Source organism: Ursus arctos, unplaced genomic scaffold (genome assembly GCF_023065955.2).
Source record: "Ursus arctos isolate Adak ecotype North America unplaced genomic scaffold, UrsArc2.0 scaffold_9, whole genome shotgun sequence".
In the NCBI taxonomy this organism is placed as follows: domain Eukaryota; kingdom Metazoa; phylum Chordata; class Mammalia; order Carnivora; family Ursidae; genus Ursus; species Ursus arctos.
This window is the reverse complement of record NW_026623111.1, coordinates 38,823,430-38,841,725: the sequence shown is the minus strand read 5'-3', so window position 1 is coordinate 38,841,725 and position 18,296 is coordinate 38,823,430. Positions and strand designations below refer to the sequence as shown.

General features: G+C 37.8%; 1 protein-coding gene across 7 annotated transcripts in view; it reads left to right on the top strand.

Annotated features, from left to right (window-relative positions):
* Positions 1-18,296, top strand: part of FRYL (FRY like transcription coactivator) — a 247,256-nt gene that overhangs the window by 99,156 nt on the left and 129,804 nt on the right. For all 7 annotated transcript variants that reach the window (XM_057309789.1, XM_057309790.1, XM_057309788.1 and 4 more), the window contains one exon: positions 11,461-11,660. In XM_057309789.1, the coding sequence (XP_057165772.1) occupies positions 11,541-11,660 (120 nt within the window). In that variant the 5' untranslated portion in view covers positions 11,461-11,540. The remainder of the gene's footprint in view (positions 1-11,460; positions 11,661-18,296) is intronic.

The following is an 18,296-nucleotide window of genomic DNA, read 5'->3' as shown; positions in this document are numbered from 1 at the left end:
CCTGGGATCGTGACCTGAGCTGAAGGCAGACGCTTAACCGACTGAGTCACCCAGGCGCCCCTCTTTATATATTTAAAAAAAAAAAAAAAAAGTTTAGTGGGGCGCCTGGGTGGCGCAGTCGTTAAGCGTCTGCCTTCGGCTCAGGGCGTGATCCCAGCATTGTGGGATCGAGCCCCACATTGGGCTCCTCCGCTATGAGCCTGCTTCTTCCTCTCCCACTCCCCCTGCTTGTGTTCCCTCTCTCGCTGGCTGTCTCTAACTCTGTTAAATAAATAAAATCTTTAAAAAAATTTTTTTTCCAGCTTTTTTGGGGATATTTAATCCTCCTTGTATATACTTTAAGATGGTTTTTATCCAGTACAACTTAAAAAAATAGCATTGAAATCTTCATTGGAATTGCCATAATTAATATATTAATTTTGTGTAATAAAATTATAATAAGAAGTGTTCTTCCACACAAATAAATCTTTTCATTTGTTCAGATCTTCTTTCATGTCCTTTAAGAGGTTCTGGTAAGAACACCTGCCTGGCTCGGTCAGTGGAGCATGAGATTCTTGATCTCGAGGCCATGAGTTCAAGCCCCGTGTTGAGTGTAGAGATGACTTAAAAAAGAAAAACGGGGGGGTTCTTATAGTTTCCTCTTAAGTAAGTCCTGTGCTTTCCTTTTTAAATTTATTGTGACTAATTTTATATTTGTGAATAGAGGATTTTTATCCATTTTCCTTTCTAGGTGATTATTGCTTTAATAAAGAAAGCTTTGTTTCTTTTTCAATATTTATAACAATGTTTTAATTTTTTATGTGTTATTGCATTTACTTATATTATCCCTTAACCTCTTGATGTTGAATAATAAGGCAAGAGTCTGCATCTTTGTTTAGTTTCTGTTTTTAATTGAAATAGATTTAGTGTGTTGGAACCTATAATGATGTTTGCTTCTCATGTTTGGTAAATATTTTTGTTTTCTTTATTTCTGGCTGCTGGATATCTGTAGGGCGTAGTTCTATCTCTTTGTCTACTAATTAAGGGTGGGCCGTACAATTACAGTGCTTTAAAGAATAATCCCAAGAGTCATAGAAGGGAAAGCAGCCTTAGCCCTTGTGAGCCTTGGTTCGGTAGCCCCCAGTTAAGATATTAGGAGGAAGTCCCTTTGGTCCTTGTTTTCTCCTACCGTCTCAGCCCCTTGGGTATGGAGGATTCAGCCCCCTTTATTAGACTCTGCTCAGCTTCTTAGAAGGCAGAGAAGATGGTTATACGTCCATATGCGGTCGTGGACTTGCCTCAGGCCCTGGGTCTACGTACGTTTGCTGGATGAGGTCCTGCAGGGTCCTGTTGTTCCTGTTTTCACTTCAGGGCTATGCTGTGCTGATCTCCAGATTCTTGTCTGGCTAGAAGAGAAGAAAGTCTGCCACAATAGCTTTCTTCACTGGCAGCGAATGTTTTTATGGGAGGAGGAGAGGAGAACAAAAATGAAAACAACTTTCTTGTTGCTACTGATACATACCCATGGTTGAGATATAATTCAACCCATTCATTTTCTAGAGGGAAAACAAAAGCTTAGAAAGGTTAAATAATATAACCAAGATTATAATGATACTGAGTAGCCAAGTCAAGTTTGGGGCCCTGGTCTTCTGACTCCTGGGTTCATGCACATTTTAAAAATACCACATCATTTCTAGATTTTTAGAATAGTTCCTTAACTGAGTTTCTGAAGGTTCAAAGAGTACAAGAAAATAATAACCTCAGGGAGATTCTAGCTGAGTGAATAATGGATTATTTAGAGATAGGTCATTTTTCTTGAGCTTTATAATAAGCGATATTTCTGTAGTAGACTTCAAGTAAAAAACATTGGAAATGTGCCAAAGATGTCATAGGACTTCTATGTTTAGAAACTGTTTTCAGTAGGAATAGTTTAGACTAGGATAAATAAACATTTTAGGAACAGATGTCCAAAGAACAAGCAGAAGTCTTAATTTTTCTATCCATTGAAATTCCACCAGAAGCAAAAATGTTGGACTGAATAGTAAGAAAAATGATGGCATCCACACAATAGAAATTTAAAGTATTTATGAATAGAATTGGTAAGAATTACATATTCTGATTTTTAAAATTAGTAACTCGAAGAGTGAGTAAAAATTCAAATCCAAAAAAAGAATTATATAGATCCCTTATGAAGGAAAGTATACATTTTGGGGGGAGGCACACAAGGGAAGATAAATTAATGAGTGTATGCCAGGTTCTACACAAGAAGTCTTAATTAAGATGTCAGTTTTTTTTCCAATTAATTTATGAAGATATGCATAAGCCTGGAATTATAAGTGAACAATAGCTGAGAAATTACTGAAGATGATGAGTGAACAGGAGTATTTGTGCCAACAGATAATAAAACCTATTATAAAGGTGTAGTAATTAAAAGGAGGTCCTGATGCAAAAACAGATTTTTTTTACTTGATTATGCTTGTGTTTTATTATCTCACCATGATCTTTCTACATTTGTTATTATGAGACTGTAGTTTCACTGTATCATTAATTTGTTTAATTTGTTATCAAGAAAGAGATAGCAACATATCATTCCTCAAAAAGACAGGTACCCAAGCTATAAGACTTAAAGGAACAGCCCAGTACAAATAGGCCTACGAGATTTTTTCAGCCTATGTCCTGGGCCTAATTCACCTTCAGTCCTTTTCCTCTTTAAAAGAATTTCTTCTCAGGGCACCTGGGTGGCTCAGTCGGTTGAGCATTGGACTCTTGGTCTCAGTTCAGGTCATGATCTCAGGGTCGGGGGATCAAGCCCCGTGTGGGACTCTGCGCTCAGCAGGGAGTCTGCTTGAGATTCTCACCACCACCCCCCTCGAATAAATACATAATTAAATCTTGAAAAAAAATTTCTTCTCTCAGCTTCCCCTCTGTATGTATATAACCAGGCAGGGCAAAACATCCAAAACCAGAATCTTTTTGTTGTTGTTTTGGTTTGTTTGTTTAGATTTATTTATTTGAGAGAATGTGAGCGAGCCAGGAGGAGGGGCAGAGAGAGAGAGAGTCTCAAGCAGATTCCCCACTGAGTGTGGAGCCTGACTCGGGGCTCGATCTCAGGACCCCAAGATCATGGACCTGAGCCAAAATCAAGAGTCGGGTGCTTAACTGACTGAGCCACCCAGATGCCCCCCAAAACCAGACTCTTAATGAGAAGAATAGAAAACACAACTTGAATATGGATTTAGTTTATGACAGTGGATAAAATCAGTGATAGAATTTCAGTAAAGGAACCCAGGAGAATTGATTAAATATTAGGGGAAAATGTCTTTATTGACTATCTCGCCAAATAAACTGCAGTTGGATGATAGATTTAAATGGGTAAAAAAGAATTAAAAGAAAATATAAGTAAATACCTATCAAAGTGGGAAAGCTTTTTCTTTTTAGCCCACTTTATGTAAATGAATTTGAAGATGCAACCGAAATATTTGATTTGGGAAGTAGTTATTCTAAGTAAATAGTATGTTAATAATCTAGACCTTTAAGGAATTTAAAAAAAGGGCTGTGTGTGTCAAAATCTGGTGATTGTGGAGAAAATAAAGCCACTGATCTGAAAGTGCTTAGGAATTCAGGACCCAACTTCACAAATTTCACTCCCATGTGACAAGCGACTTTAATCAGGAGTCAATTTCCACATCATAAGTGGGCTATAACTTGAAGTAGTGCATTCTGGATCTAGTTCCTGCTAGGAATTTTACCAGCTGGTTGTTAAACCCCTGGTGGCTTGAAATCAGCCATGATGATTATATTTACACAATGGAAATTGGCAAGTGCTATAAATCAGAACTTTTTTTTTAAAGAGACATTTACCAGCATATCACTTGAAATAAGAATAAGTTTGTTAGAACTACAGAGAACAAACTGATGGTCACCAGAGGGGAGCTGGGCAGGGGAAGGGGTGAAATATGTGATGGGGATTAAGGAGGGCACTTGTGGTGATGAGCACTGAGTAATGTCTAGAAGTGTTTGTTTTGTACACCTGAAACTGATGTAACACTGTGTGTTAACTCTACTGGAATAAAAATTAAAAAATAATAAATAAAAAATAAAATAGGTTTATTAGGGTACCATGAGATAATATGCAAAATACCTTAATAATATATTGATAATGTTTCATTTCTGTCAGAGATAAAGTGTCTGGTATGAGCTTCCTTCATTTATGAGGAAATTTTGAGGTTACCTCACCTTATAGCAAACTGTGTGTGCACTGAAGTCGTCCAACGATGCTTTCATAGTATACCTCTCCACAGCCACAGTGTGCATGTCATTTATCTCTTTATTTCCTCTTCAGATAGAGTTGCTTCCAAATGTGCAGGTTTTCTCTGGATAGTTTGCTGAGAGGTTACAACAACGTAACCAGCCTCACCAGAAGTTGAAATTCGCTGTTCTTCCCCGATACTGATTGTGCTAGCTTTGTTTCTGCTTTCAGTCTACCATGTAACCTGATGGGTGTTTTTGACATTTTAGTTTTAATTGACTTACAATCTGTTTCCTTTCTCTGAGCTTGATCCAAGTACATTGTTGTTTGAGCTTGAGCTGTTGTTTATTTTCACTCTTCGAGGCATCTTTGGTTCTGGCTGACAGGGATAGAATGGGCTTTTCTTTTTGAGGTTTTGTTTTGTTTAGTTTTTTAAGATTTTATTTATTTGAGAGTGAGAGTGAGCGAGAGCACGAGCTGGGAGGACAGAGAGAAGCAGGCTGTCTGCTGAGCAGGGAGCCCGACGTGGGGCTCGATCCCAGGACCCCGGGATCATGACCTAAGCCAAAGGCAGACGCTTAACTGACTGAGCCACCCAGGCACCCATTCTTTTTGAGTTTAAAAAAATTAAGACTTTATTTTTTTGAGCAGTTTCAAATCTACAGAAAATTTGAGCAGAAAGTACAAACAGTTCCCTTGTACCCCCTTATCCTGCCCCCCATATCCCCTATTATTAACATTTTATATTAATGTGATATAGTTGTTATAATTGATGAACCCATGTCACACTTTGTAATCACCCAAAGCCTATAGTTTACATTAGGGTTCACCCTTTGTGTTGTATATTCTGTGGGTTTTGACAAACGTAATGACATGTTTCCATCATTACGGTATCATACAGAATAGTTTCAGGATCCTCAGAATCACCTGTGCTCCCCTCTTCATCCATTTCTCCCTCCAGCCCCTGGCAGTCATGCATTTTTTTCTGCCTCCATACTTCCGCTTTTCCCTTAATGTCGTACAGATGGACTCATAGAGCATGTAGTTTTTCAGAATGACTTCTCTCACTCAATAATACGCATGTAGGTTTCCTCTAAATCTTTTCTTGGCTTGATCATTCCTTTTGTTTTAGCACTGAACAGTAGCCCATTGTCTGGATATACCAAAGTTTATTTTTCCATTCACCTACTGGAGGACATCTTGGGTCCTTCCAGGTTTTGGCAGTTATGAATCAAGCTGCTATAAACATCCATATACAGGTTTTTGTGTGGACATGTTTTTAACTCCTTTGGGTGAATACCAAGGAGCATGGTTGCTGGGTCATATGCAAAGAGTATGTCTAGTTTTGTAAAAACCTCTGAATCGTCTTCCACAGTGCCTGTACCATTTTATATTTTCACCAGTGATGAATGAGAGTTCCTGTTGCTCCACACCTTCCACCAACATTTGGTGTTTTCAGTGTTCTGGATTTTGGCCATTCTAATGGGTGTGTAGTGGTATGTCATTGTTGTTTTAATGTGCATTTCCCTGAACACATAGGATATGGAGCATCATTTCATATTCTAATTTGTCCTCTGTATGCCTGCTTTGTTGAGGGGTCTGTTAGGTTTTGGACCCCCCCCCCTTTTTTTTTGATTGGGTTATTTTCTTGTTGACTTTTAAGAATTCTTTATATATTTTGGATAGCAGTCCTTTATCAGATATGTGTTCTGTAAAGATTTTTCTCCCAATCTGTGCCTTGTCTTTTCATTCTCTTTATAGTGTCATTTGTAGAGCTGAAGTTACTAATTTTAATAAAGCTCAATTTATCAATTTTTCTTTCATGGCTTCCATTTGGGTGTTATATCTAAAAAGCCATTGCCAAACCCTAAGATACCTAGCTTTTCTCCTATCTTATCCTCTGGGAATTTCATAGTTTTGTATTTTACATAAAAAAAATAAATCTATGATCCATTTAGAGTTAATTTTTGTGAAAGGTGTCTGTTCTGTGTCTGGATGATGATTCTTCCTCCTCCTCCTCTTCTTTTTCTTCTGCCTCTGGATGTCCAGGTATTCCAGCATCATTTGTGGAAAAGTCTCCTTTTCCCATTGATTTGCCTTGGCTTCTTTGACTTTATTTGTGTGGGTCTATTCCTGGGCTCTCTGTTCTACTCCACTGATCTGTTTGTTTTTTCACCAATACCACGCTGTCTCTTTGCAGGAACTTTAAAGTGAGCCTTGAAGTCGGCTAGTGTGTGTCCTCCAGTTTTGTTCTTCTCTTTCAGTATTGTGTTGGCTATTCTGGGTCATTTGCCTTTCCATATAAACTTTAGAATCAGCTTGTTGATATCCACAGAAGAACTTGCTGGAATAGGCTTGTCTTTTAAGCTAAGAATCTTGGTTTTGCTTTGTTAATTCAGAAATATTTTTTACATTTGTTCTCGTTCCGAGGCCATTTACCTCGTACTTTTTTTTTCCTTGGGTGGTTATCAAAATTTTTATTGTTGGCTAGTGTAAGTAATAATAATAATAATTTTTAAAAAAATATTTGAGAGAGACAGAGAGTTGGGGGAGGGGCAGAGGGAGAGAATCGAGTTGGGGCTCGATCTCACAACCCATGAGATTATGACCTGAGCCAAAACCAAGAGTTGGCTGCTTAACAGACTGAACCACCCAGGTGCCCCACAGTGTTTGTAATAATTAAAATAGTATGGGGCGCCTGGGTGGCACAGCGGTTAAGCGCCTGCCTTCGGCTCAGGGCGTGATCCCGGCGTTCCGGGATCGAGTCCCACATCAGGCTCCTCCGCTATGAGCCTGCTTCTTCCTCTCCCACTCCCCCTGCTTGTGTTCCCTCTCTCGCTGGCTGTCTCTCTCTCTGTCAAATAAATAAATAAAAATCTTTAAAAAAATAAAATAAAATAAAATAGTAAACAGTTGTATGGAACTTTGTTATATTTCTACATTTCTCTACATAAACATATGTGTGTAATATGCACGTGCACATACAAGGTTGTGACTATAAAATGGGAATTTTTTATCCCTAAAGACCTGTTCTCTGGGGTAAAGTAACTGTAGGCATTTTCCACTGGGATCTTTTTAAACCACATCTGCTTGTCCCCACCCATCCCTATCTGAAATATACCAATTGTTGAGAATCACTCTGTATTTTGAGAGATGTTACTATTTAGAGTGCTGTGCATAAGAACATAGTGGAAGCAGGAAAAAAAAGCTGAGAATCACTGCTATAAAGTAATAAAATGGACGCCTGGGTGGCTCAGGTCATGATCCCAGGGTTCTGGGATCAAGACCCACATTGGGCTCCTTGCTGAGTGGAGAGCCACCTTCTCCCTCTGCCTGCCTTTCCCCCTGCTTGTGCTCTCTCTCTCTCTCTCTCTGACAAATAAAATCTTTTTTAAAAAATAGAGTATTGAAACCAAACATGTCTCACTTTAGGAGTTTATGTCTCTTCTCACTTGTCTGCTCTCTTCGACTGAATTTAAATTTATTTTATAAGGTATAGGTATCTTAAGAGCATGAAAAAGATAATTGTTTTAGTAAATATGCTAAGTACAGTGTTATAGAGAATAAGCTGTCCAAAAGTACCATGTTTATTTTTTATTTGTATCTAAAAGAAAGAATAGGCATACTAGCTTATATTTGCCATATTTTAATTATTCAGGTCTTGCTTTATTCTTATTAGCAGTTAGAGTTTAGTGGATTTATATTCCAATGATGTTTGATATGACATTGGGTTTTTACAATTTGTAGTTCAATGCCTGAATTGTGTTCTTAAGAATTATGCTCAGTTAGGTCTTCATTCTCTCATAAGCTTACATAAAGTTTTCAAAATTTTATAACATGTAGGGAAATATTACTATTTTACATTATAAAATATTTAACTTAAGCAGTCAGATGATGTCAAGTTAATCTAGTTATGTGGAAACTAGCCTTTTCACCTTGCTTAGAGTGATCGCCCTTGTTTCTTAACTATTAGCAGAATATGAGAAAAATTCACATGTCTGTACCAAAGCTGAACGTTATAGTGAAATACAAAATTGGAGGGAGGGAACCACTTTGAAAAATGTTATCGAATTTTTACTTGTTTAAAAAATATTAGTGAAGTTAAATATTGTGACTCGTTCATGTCTTTTTTCTAGTTTTCAGTTTGGGGGTGAGGGTCTTTTTCTAACTGACTTCATTAGAGCTTTGTGGATGGAGGTAAATTGATTAAACTTTGTGTTTGTTCTAATCTTCAGATATTTTTGCCTCTTAATTTTGTTTTGGTTTTATGTACTTACTGTCTATGACGTTTTTGCACTTAACTCTATATGTTGAACATTTTCCCATGCCATCCAATATTTTTTGATGATGTCATTTCAACGGTCTATAGAGCATTCTATTTATTAATTGATTATAAAGATAATTTATTTTGCCAGTCCATAACAAAAACATTAGATTGTTCTGCGACCAGAAATTTCAATCAATAGATGCGTTCTGTGTTACTTTTTGGTATTAATAGAGTTAACAAGCATTCATGAAATACTTACTAAGAAATATAATTGAAATAAATTAATTTGTTTGATTTAGCAACATCGTTTTTCATAAAAATTAGATTTTCTCAAACTTGAAATATTTTTATTTTGGAAGATAGTGCAGATATTTGGAAGAGAAATCTTTATTTAGAAGATAAGTGCAGGTTATCCTAAAACTTTTGGCTTTATTGGCAAATTTCTTAAAACATGCTATTGATACCTCGGAATATTTGTTTATGCTTAATTTATACTTTTTAGGAAGTGTAAGACAGTAAAGGCAAATTATTTGAGAGGTCATTTTAACTAAAGTTTTTTTCTTTTTTGGAGAAACTGTTAAAAAAAATGTCATTTATAAAAGTTATCTCATCAAAGGCTAGAATTTAAGTACCAGGTGTATTACAAGGGCTGCTTCTTTGGTTACATTTATTTAAAGTTAAAGCCAAAGAAACTTTGTAACTGTTAATGATCTTATGAATCTTATTTTGAGGCTTACAACTCTTGATTAAAAGAGAAGATATATTTTGTAACTGTGACCTTAAGTCAAAGTCTTGAAAATGTTTTATCCTCATTTTTATGTCTAAAATGTAAATTAAGCTGCTGGAGACTACCTGAGTAGTTTTTGTTGTCATTCTTGTTTTACTATTTTATGATTACTTAAAGTTATCCAACATGATATGAGTATAAAATATAGAGTTCTCTTAATGATCCAAAATAATTGCTTTTAAGATCTCCATTTTTCACAATCACAGTTGTTAACAGTCTCTCTTTTGTAAGACACAATGTTGGATCATGACACAGAGTAAACAAACAGGTCATTGTTGAAAATAAATAGTGTGTACTGTGTTCAAAGGACTGTGAATTTTTGTTTTGAATTCTTATTATATAATTTTAGTTCTAGAATACAATTCATAATATATTTTAATTTGATGTGATACAGAGATATTTAGTTTTAGGGCAATATTAACAATTTCTAGTATTTTTTAGATTATTTTTTAATATGTAAGCATCATGTGTGACTAATTTTTCATCTTAGTTTTGGAGGAAAAGTACTCTGTTTTGTGGGAAAATAAATAAATAAAGATAATGACTAGGGCATGAAAGGAAGCCAAGTATTTGGAAATTCTGTCTTCCAAAAATGTTTTTTTCTTAATTTGTAGTTATTTTTTCTGAAGTAAAATATTTGTATTTTGTATTACTTTCTAGAATTTTCTTTTGAAGTTATCACAGGTCACTTTTATTTATCTTGGCACACTATGTTTGGTAGAATAGGGTTGGGTTTTTTTTTGTTTTGTTTTGTTTTGTTTTGACAAAACAGTTTATGAGTTTGGAGAGTATGTATTTAGAATAAATTTGTTCTGTAGTTTTGTGCACACAGAAATTCAGCATTTGATTGTGTTCTGCTTCCGTTTTCATGCAAGGGTTTGCTTTGGGGACAGCTTATGAAAGGGTATTACCTGGAGATCAGGTTGGGGTAGAGAAGTACAAACTTGCAGGTTTTCAGTGAATACTCTAGGCCACAGGGGATGACATCAGCTGAAGTTCACGAATGGAAGGGTCTGCATTACGGAGCTGGCTGAAAGAGCAAGGTGACTGGATAAACTGAAGATAGGAAGCCAGGCCGTCAAGAGAACAAAACCTGTGAAGATAAAAAGCATGTAGCAGTCAGTGTGTGCTCTTCTTGTGCCCCAGCTGGTGCAATGTATTATTTGCCAGGCACCGGGACATCCCTATCTGAGTAAATGGCACCACTGTCCTTTGAATGATTGCAGTAAAAATCCTACAAGTCATTGCTCGCTCCTTTCCTTCACCTTGATGCCATCTTTGCTAACACATGACATATGTCAAGTCCTTTCCCTCTCTCCTGTGCCATTCCATCCCCTTACCTGACCTAGGATCATCTCACCTGGATCTGTGCAGTAGTTTCCCTGAGTCTGGGTTTGCCCCCTTCCAATCCGTTCTCCAGAGGAGCTGGAGAGATCTTTTAAGAGAAGCCAGATCCTATCCCTCTTCAGGTTAATAATTTCCACTGAATTTTAATTTCATTTTGAATAATTTCCTTCAAAGTTCTAAATCCCTGACTATTGATTTTGACCTCATCTGAAATTGCCTGTCACCCCTGCTTCCTCCCTTGAGCTCCAGCCACACTGGTCTTCTTTTTGTTTATCAAACATGCTCACTCAATTTAGCACTTTGTGTTCCTGGTGCTTTGCCTTGCTGCCCGTCTTTCATCATCCAGACGAGTTCAAATGTGGCTTCTTCAGTGAAGCCTTTTCCTAATCATGCTTTCCAGAATAGTATCTTTCAATGCCCTAGCCAATCTGGTTTCCTTTATTCACATCTGTTTTATTTCCTTCTTTGCACATCACTTTGTTTAGAATTCATTTCATTCATTATGTATTTATTATATACCCAGTATATGCTAGGCATTGTTCTAGGCACTTGGGATTCATTGATGAACAAAAAAGACAAAAAGAGAATCCCTGTTCTTAGGAAATTCACATTAGTAGGGTCGAGAGAAAAACAGTACATAAAAACACATAAGTAAATTACATTTGGGCAATTTGTTAGAATGTAGCAAGTGTGATAAAAATAGAGTCTGATAATACAGATTGGGAGATCTGGATGGGGTTTAGGGACAGAGTGCATATTAAATAGGGTGGTTATGGTGGGTCTCATTATTGTATTGATTAATTAGAGTTCTTTTGTTTCTTTTATGTTTAGCTTCAGCACCAGTCAGCAAAGTGAATAAGTACTGTGCTTCCACCAACTTTCATTCCACTTTGGGGAAAAAGAATATCATCATGTCAAGCATTACGATTGACCCAGATGTCAAGCCTGGTGAATATGTCATCAAGAGCCTCTTTGCAGAATTTGCTGTTCAGGCTGAAAAGAAAATTGAAGTTGTAATGGCTGAACCCTTGGTAAGTAGAGCTGACCTATAAATCTGAAATATTTTCTTAACTTTCGTATTAACCATTATAATACAAAATTTCCAAAGGAAATATTGTACTTGAAAAAAAAATTAAAGGAAGCCAGTCTGAAAAGGCTGCTTACTGTATAATCCCAGCTCTATGACATTCTTAAAAAGGCAAAACTATGGAGACAGTAAAATGAACAGTGGTGATAGGGGCTGGGGCTGGAGGAACAAATAGGCAGAAGAAAGAGGATTTTTAGGGCAGTGAAAATAACTCTGTGTAATACTGCATTGGTAGACACATGTCATCATATGTTTGCCCATACCCACAAAATGTACAACACCAAGAGTGGACTGTAATGTAAATTACAGAATTTAGATGATTAGGAAGTGTCATTGTAGTTTTATCAGTAGTCACAAATGTACCACTCTGGTAGCGAGGCTCTGCACGTGTGGGATGGGGTGTATGGGAAATCTGTACCTTCCACTCAATTTTGCTGGGAACCTGAAACTGCTCTAAAAAAATAAAGTCTTAAAAATAAAGAGATGGGTTAGTAAAGTGGTGATCTAGGAAGCTGTAATGACTTTAGAATCCATCTTGATAAGTTACTGCAGGTCACCAAAGAACAAAAATGGATTTCACCAATGGGAATGGTTGAGAAAGATAAAACCTAAGAGAAAATAGGGGCGCCTGGGTGGCACAGCGGTTAAGCGTCTGCCTTCAGCTCAGGGCGTGATCCCGGTGTTACAGGATCGAGCCCCACATCAGGCTCCTCTGCTATGAGCCTGCTTCTTCCTCTCCCACTCTCCCTGCTTGTGTTCCCTCTCTCGCTGGCTGTCTCTATCTGTGTCAAATAAATAAATAAAATCTTGGGGGGAAAAAAAAAAACCTAAGAGAAAATAAAGGAAAATCTAGAATATTCTGCAAGTTGATGCTATGGCAGTGGCCAAACTTATAATAAAACAGTAAGCTTATTTTTAGACGTATAGTGCATGAGGCATACTTAAGCTCCACGTGATTAGAACTCATGGTAAAGAGAAAGGAAGAGAAAGACTGAAAACAAATGTTTGAGTCAGATTCTGAGGGGTTGTGAAGGCTGCTGTGATAGATAATACAGTGGTTGGACGCTAGCAGGGAGAAGAGATTAAAGGCAGAGACTAGAGGGATGCCTGGCTGGCTCAGTGGGTACAGCATATGACTCTTGATCTCTGGGTTGTGAGTTTGAGCCCCACGTTGGGTGCAGAGATGACTTAAAATCTTTGAAGGCAGAGACTACTGTTTAGCTACTGTATATAATTCAGGCTGGAATGAAAAGAGTCTTGAATTAGGCCATTAACAGTCGAAGTGGTTGGAGAAGAAAGTAAGATAACAATTAGTAGAACTCAACAAATAGGAGGAGGTGTTTTGAGGGAAAGTAAAGGTTAAAAGTTCTTTGAAGTGTTAGAAGAGATGATATTAGATTAAAGAACACAAGAATATTATTGGGGTAGGAAAGGAGAATAAGATAATTTTTCTTGTGTGTATGATAAGCTTGAGATACTGGTAATGTAAACCATGTGGGCTTATTTTATTGGTAGCTGGGAATTCTTTGTCGGTGACCAGAAATGATGACCAGAAATAGAGATTTTGGCATCGTCTGTGAGAGGGTGATAAAGCCAAAAGAGCAGATGATGATCAAGAGAGAGGATAGAATAGCATTATTATTGTCAAATGATACAGAGGGAAGAGTACAGTGAACGCTGAGAGAAGTTACTGGACTTAGGGATTAAACAGCCTGAGAACGGTTTTAGTAGGGTGATACAACTTTGGGAAATAACGTTGGCAGTTTGAAGGGGCTGGATATGTGATGTGTCAAGATCACAGTGTCAAAACCAGTATGATCACAATGAAGACGGAGGTGGAGGATGTAACGGCCGAGATGGATTTATTCCTTACGCAGCTAGGTTAGGGACAGGTTTTCACCAGCGAGTTGAGACCCAAAGGGTTTGTTACTTGGCTGAAGCTCGAAGCCACTGAATGGCAGAATGAGGAGTTAGACACAATAATGGCTTCAGAACCTGTAGGCTTACTCACTTTGCTATACTTCCTACCTAGGAAGGAAGGGGGGAAAGGAACAGAAGAGAGAATAGGTGATGACCTAAGAAAGGTGGGAAATTGAAGGAGGTACTGTTCTGTGTTCTTAAGTCCTACCTCACTAAGAAAATTAACGTTGCCAAGATTGCGAAGGAATGTGAGTGGATACGCCCGTGCCTGTGAGCGAGTTTCTTGCTGTCATTGAGAAGAAACTACTGTGAAAAAAAGCATCTCTGCAAGAATGTGTTTGAGATCTAATAAAAATAATATGTAAGATCATTAGCCAAAATGTATGTTTCAAAACCGTGCAGCTCTCCGTATTCAATTTAAATCATCCCACAGTTGCTTTCTATGTAACAAATTAATGATTTTGTTTTTATCAGTGCGTATATATTTACAGCATGTATACAAAGTTCCACCTTAGAAATAAGGATTACGAGAACTCATAGATATGAATTAATGATTATGAGGTTTGATTTTAAATGTGCTTAATCTGTAAAATGTTCTTCATCAGTGGCTGTGAATTACTTGATAGTGTGCTATAGTCGCCTGCTTAACCAGCATACAGTAAGAAAGGGAACCGCTTTAAAGAATATATACATTAAAAAAGTTTATGGAACATGGTGACCAGTTGATAATACTGTATTATAAACTTGAAATTTGCTGAGAGTAGAACTGAAATGTTTTCACCAGAAAGTAAATATGTAAAGTGGTGGACATGTTAATTAACTCAATGTGTACATCCATCAAACCATCACACTCTACACTTTAAATATATTACACCTGCATTTGTCAGTTATAGCTCGGGAAACCTGAAAAAAGAAAAATGTTTATGAAAAATTTCAAGTTTATATAAAAGTAGATTATAGTGTAATGAACCCTCCAAGACCCATTGCCCGGCCTCAACAACTTACTTAAGTTCGTTCGTTTGTTCTTTCTTTCTCTCTTTTTCTTTCTCTCTGTCTTTCTCTCTCTCTTTCCTTCTCTCTTCTCTCTTTCCTTCTGTCTTTCTCTCTTTCTCTCTCTCTCCCTCTCTCTCTCCCCCTCCCCCTTCCTCTCTTCCTCCCTCCTTTCCTTCCTTCCTTTCTCTTCCTTTCCCTCGCTTGTTTCCTTCCTTCCTTCCTTCCTTCCTTCCTTCCTTCCTTCCTTCCTTCCTTTTACAGATTTTATTTTTTTTAAGATTTTATTTATTTATTTGAGAGTGCACAAGCAGGGGGAGGGGCAGAGGCAGAGGGAGAAGCAGACTCCCCGCTGAGCAGGGAGCATCTTGAGGGGCTCGATCCCAGGGCCCCAAGATAATGACCTGAGCTGAAGGCAGATGCTTAACTGACTGAGCCACCCTGGCGCCCCTAAAGATTTTGTTTTTTAAGTAATCTCTGTTCCCAACACGGGGTTCAAACTCACAACCCTGAGATCAGGAGTTATACCCCCCACCGACTGAGCCAGCCAGGCGCCCCGGGCTTCAGCAACTTTCAACTCGCACAGCACTTTAAAAAAAAAACAACAAAACTTCACCTATTTTATAAAATATTTATTTTTTATTTTGTAGAATATTTAATAGCAACGCGTGGTATGGTCCTGTCAGCTCTTAAATATTGTATATTAAAGGAGTTTTAATTTTGAAATATAAAGTTCTTGAGAATAAAAGCATTAAAAGAAAATATGGGTGAAATTACCTAATTTGACTGAGTTTATAAAATGGCGATTTTATGTCCTCCTTTCTTTTCTTCCAATGCCATTGTCAGAGTCCTAGCTCAAGGTCAGCTTCACTCATATTAAATCATTGCAATAACCAGAAAATAAGTGGTTTATCACCTTTCCATTTGTCTTGCTCTCACCAGACATCTAAAACATCATCTAAAACAAATACTATTACCTTTTTCCTTTAAAAAATCTTGCTCACTTTTCGTTGCTATGAAATGAATTCAAGTTCCCGGTGGGTCATTCCAACCTCTTTACAGTCTTATTACAGTTTGTATGATGTTTCGGGATTCTCCTTTATCCTGATGTATGCTATGACACTAAACGTATCCTCTGTATATTCTTTTGTCTGGTGTGTTTGTTCTTATTTTTCTCTTGATCCACAATACTCTTACTCTTCTGTACTTTAAGCCTCTACTCATCCTTCCAGACTCCCCACATGTTCCCTCTCACACAGTGATCCTCTTCAAGTTGTACGAGTCTTTGTTTTATCATAATAACTTTTCATACTCCTAGATTCTGACATCGTCATATTAATTGCTTACATGTTTAACTCCTCTGATGTGAGCTACTTGATACAGCCAGGTCTTCCTTGCCTGTGGTGGTGGATGCCTAGCAGAGGGTGCCTAGTAAAGATTGGTATTTTAAGTTGACTTTAGCCTTAAAGAACATCGCTCTGGTGTGTGCCCTTTGTTCTTCTAACAAAACATAATGCCATCGTTCTGGCCAGAGCTTTTAATAGTTCTTTCATCATAGTCTCATGCTGACTTTATTTTATTCTGTAATTTAGTAGCTAATTTCAGAGAAATCTGCTATATAATCTGAGATTATAAAATTTGGTGAGTAGTGGTGAGGATTCCATCGGAAAATTGGTATTTTTACCCTCCCATTGTACTTAGAAGAAGCACTCCCTGTTTACTCTTCCTGACGTACCAGGAAAACCCCCAGTGTTATGCACTGTAGCAAGCAAGGACAAATGCCACCCAGCATCAAGATTAGACAATGATAGGGGCCTTGACCAAGCATTTGACCCTTGGTTTCAGCTCAGGTCATGATCTCGGGGTCCTGGGATCGAGCCCCGCATCAGGCTCTGGGCTCAGTGTGGAGTCTGCTCGTCCCTCTGCTCCCCCACTCTGGAATAAATTTTAAAAATTTAAAAAAATTAAAAAGATTAGACATTCATACATTTAATACTGTGACAGTGTTTATATTACAGCTTCAAATTTGTTTATTGTGATTTCATTTATTGTGAAATTTATTCAGTATGTTTTTTGGTAATAAAAAAGCATCCAAGATGAGTCTCTTTGAGTTCTTGAATGAAACTCTTGCAGGGTCACTTTAAAGAAAATAGCATCCATGGATTGTTAAATAAAAGGAGACCAGCATGTCTCATGATCAGTTGGACAGTAAGTTACATAAAAACTTAGAAGCACAGATGTGAGTGGATTTTGCTGAAAGAACTAATCTATCACTAAAATGAGAGAACTGGCCTTCTCACTCTTCTATTAGAAGCCATAATAAAATAAGGAGACCGAAAGCTTTGAAGATTAGCAGAGCTTAATTTTTAGCCACAACTTCATTTTCATTTTAGGGGAAAGATTGGGGAAGGATGGGCAATCACTAATTTAGATTGCAGCTTGCAAACTACAATCCAGTACCTTAGGTCTCTTTCTTCCTGAAAGGGGCGGATCAATCCTCGTAATGATCCAGGCACGTTCTAGCTTATCTGTTAATCTTTTAGCTTTCCAGTGACTGGAAAAGAAGATAAGAAAAAGGCTTTACCCAATCACCTGCCCATTTAGATTTTATGTATTTGGTTTAGGTCCAGCATTTTTACAACTCCGAAATATCCACTATTTTTTTGAGAATATTAAATACATATACATAATTTTTAAAAAAATTTTCTCCCCATATGAAATGTTTCTTCTAAAAGTTTTGCCTTCCCCTTACGTGTATGTCCATTGTAACTTGTTCTGTTTTACAACCAAGGCAGTAAACGTCGCAAACCCAGGTGGATAGGCCTTTTGACTGTGGTCTTCGGTGCGTAATCATCTGAATAAATCATCAATGTCAGATCTGTTTGTGGGGTTTGTCAGAGTCCCTAGAGAAGGTCCTTCCAGTACCCCAAATGGCAGGGTTTAGCTGATGTTCTGGGGTTCTCGAGGCAGAAGATAAGTGGGTTTTTTGGTATTTGGTTTATTAATGTTTACTTGAGCTCCCTGTCTTCATTGTGTTACCTTGTCCTTGAATACAGCATCCACCGGTCAGCATTTCTGTTTTGCCCTTTCCTGAAAAGGACAACCATTCTGTGGCTAAGGTGGAAGATGGTTAACCTGCTGGGCAGACAGAGCTGCTGAAGGGAAGGAAAAGGAGGGTCTCAGTTTTTCTTAATCCTTCAACCCTCTTGTTTTTGTTTTTAAAGATTTTATTCATTTGTTTAACAGAGAGAGACAGCCAGCGAGAGAGGGAACACAAGCCGGGGGAGTGGGAGAGGAAGAAGCAGGCTCCTAGCGGAGGAGCCTGATGTGGGGTTCAATCCCATAACGCCGGGATCACGCCCTGAGCCAAAGGCAGACGCTTAACGACTGCACCACCCAGGCGCCCCAACCCTCTTGTTTTTAACTTCACCTTTACCAACGCTTTCAGAATACCAAAGTTCTCCAGATCTTCAGGAATTGCAAAGTATTGACTTAGATTATCTTTCCTTCACCCTGTGTGGCAAGCTCGCCCACTTTCCCCCTGTTGTACTTAAGTGTCATCTTCTCAGTGGTCCTTCTAAAATCTCACCGCCCATCCCCTATCCTGAAGTCTAAGAGAATAGATATTTTACTTGTCTTCTGATTAGACTTTTAGCCTCATGAGGACAGG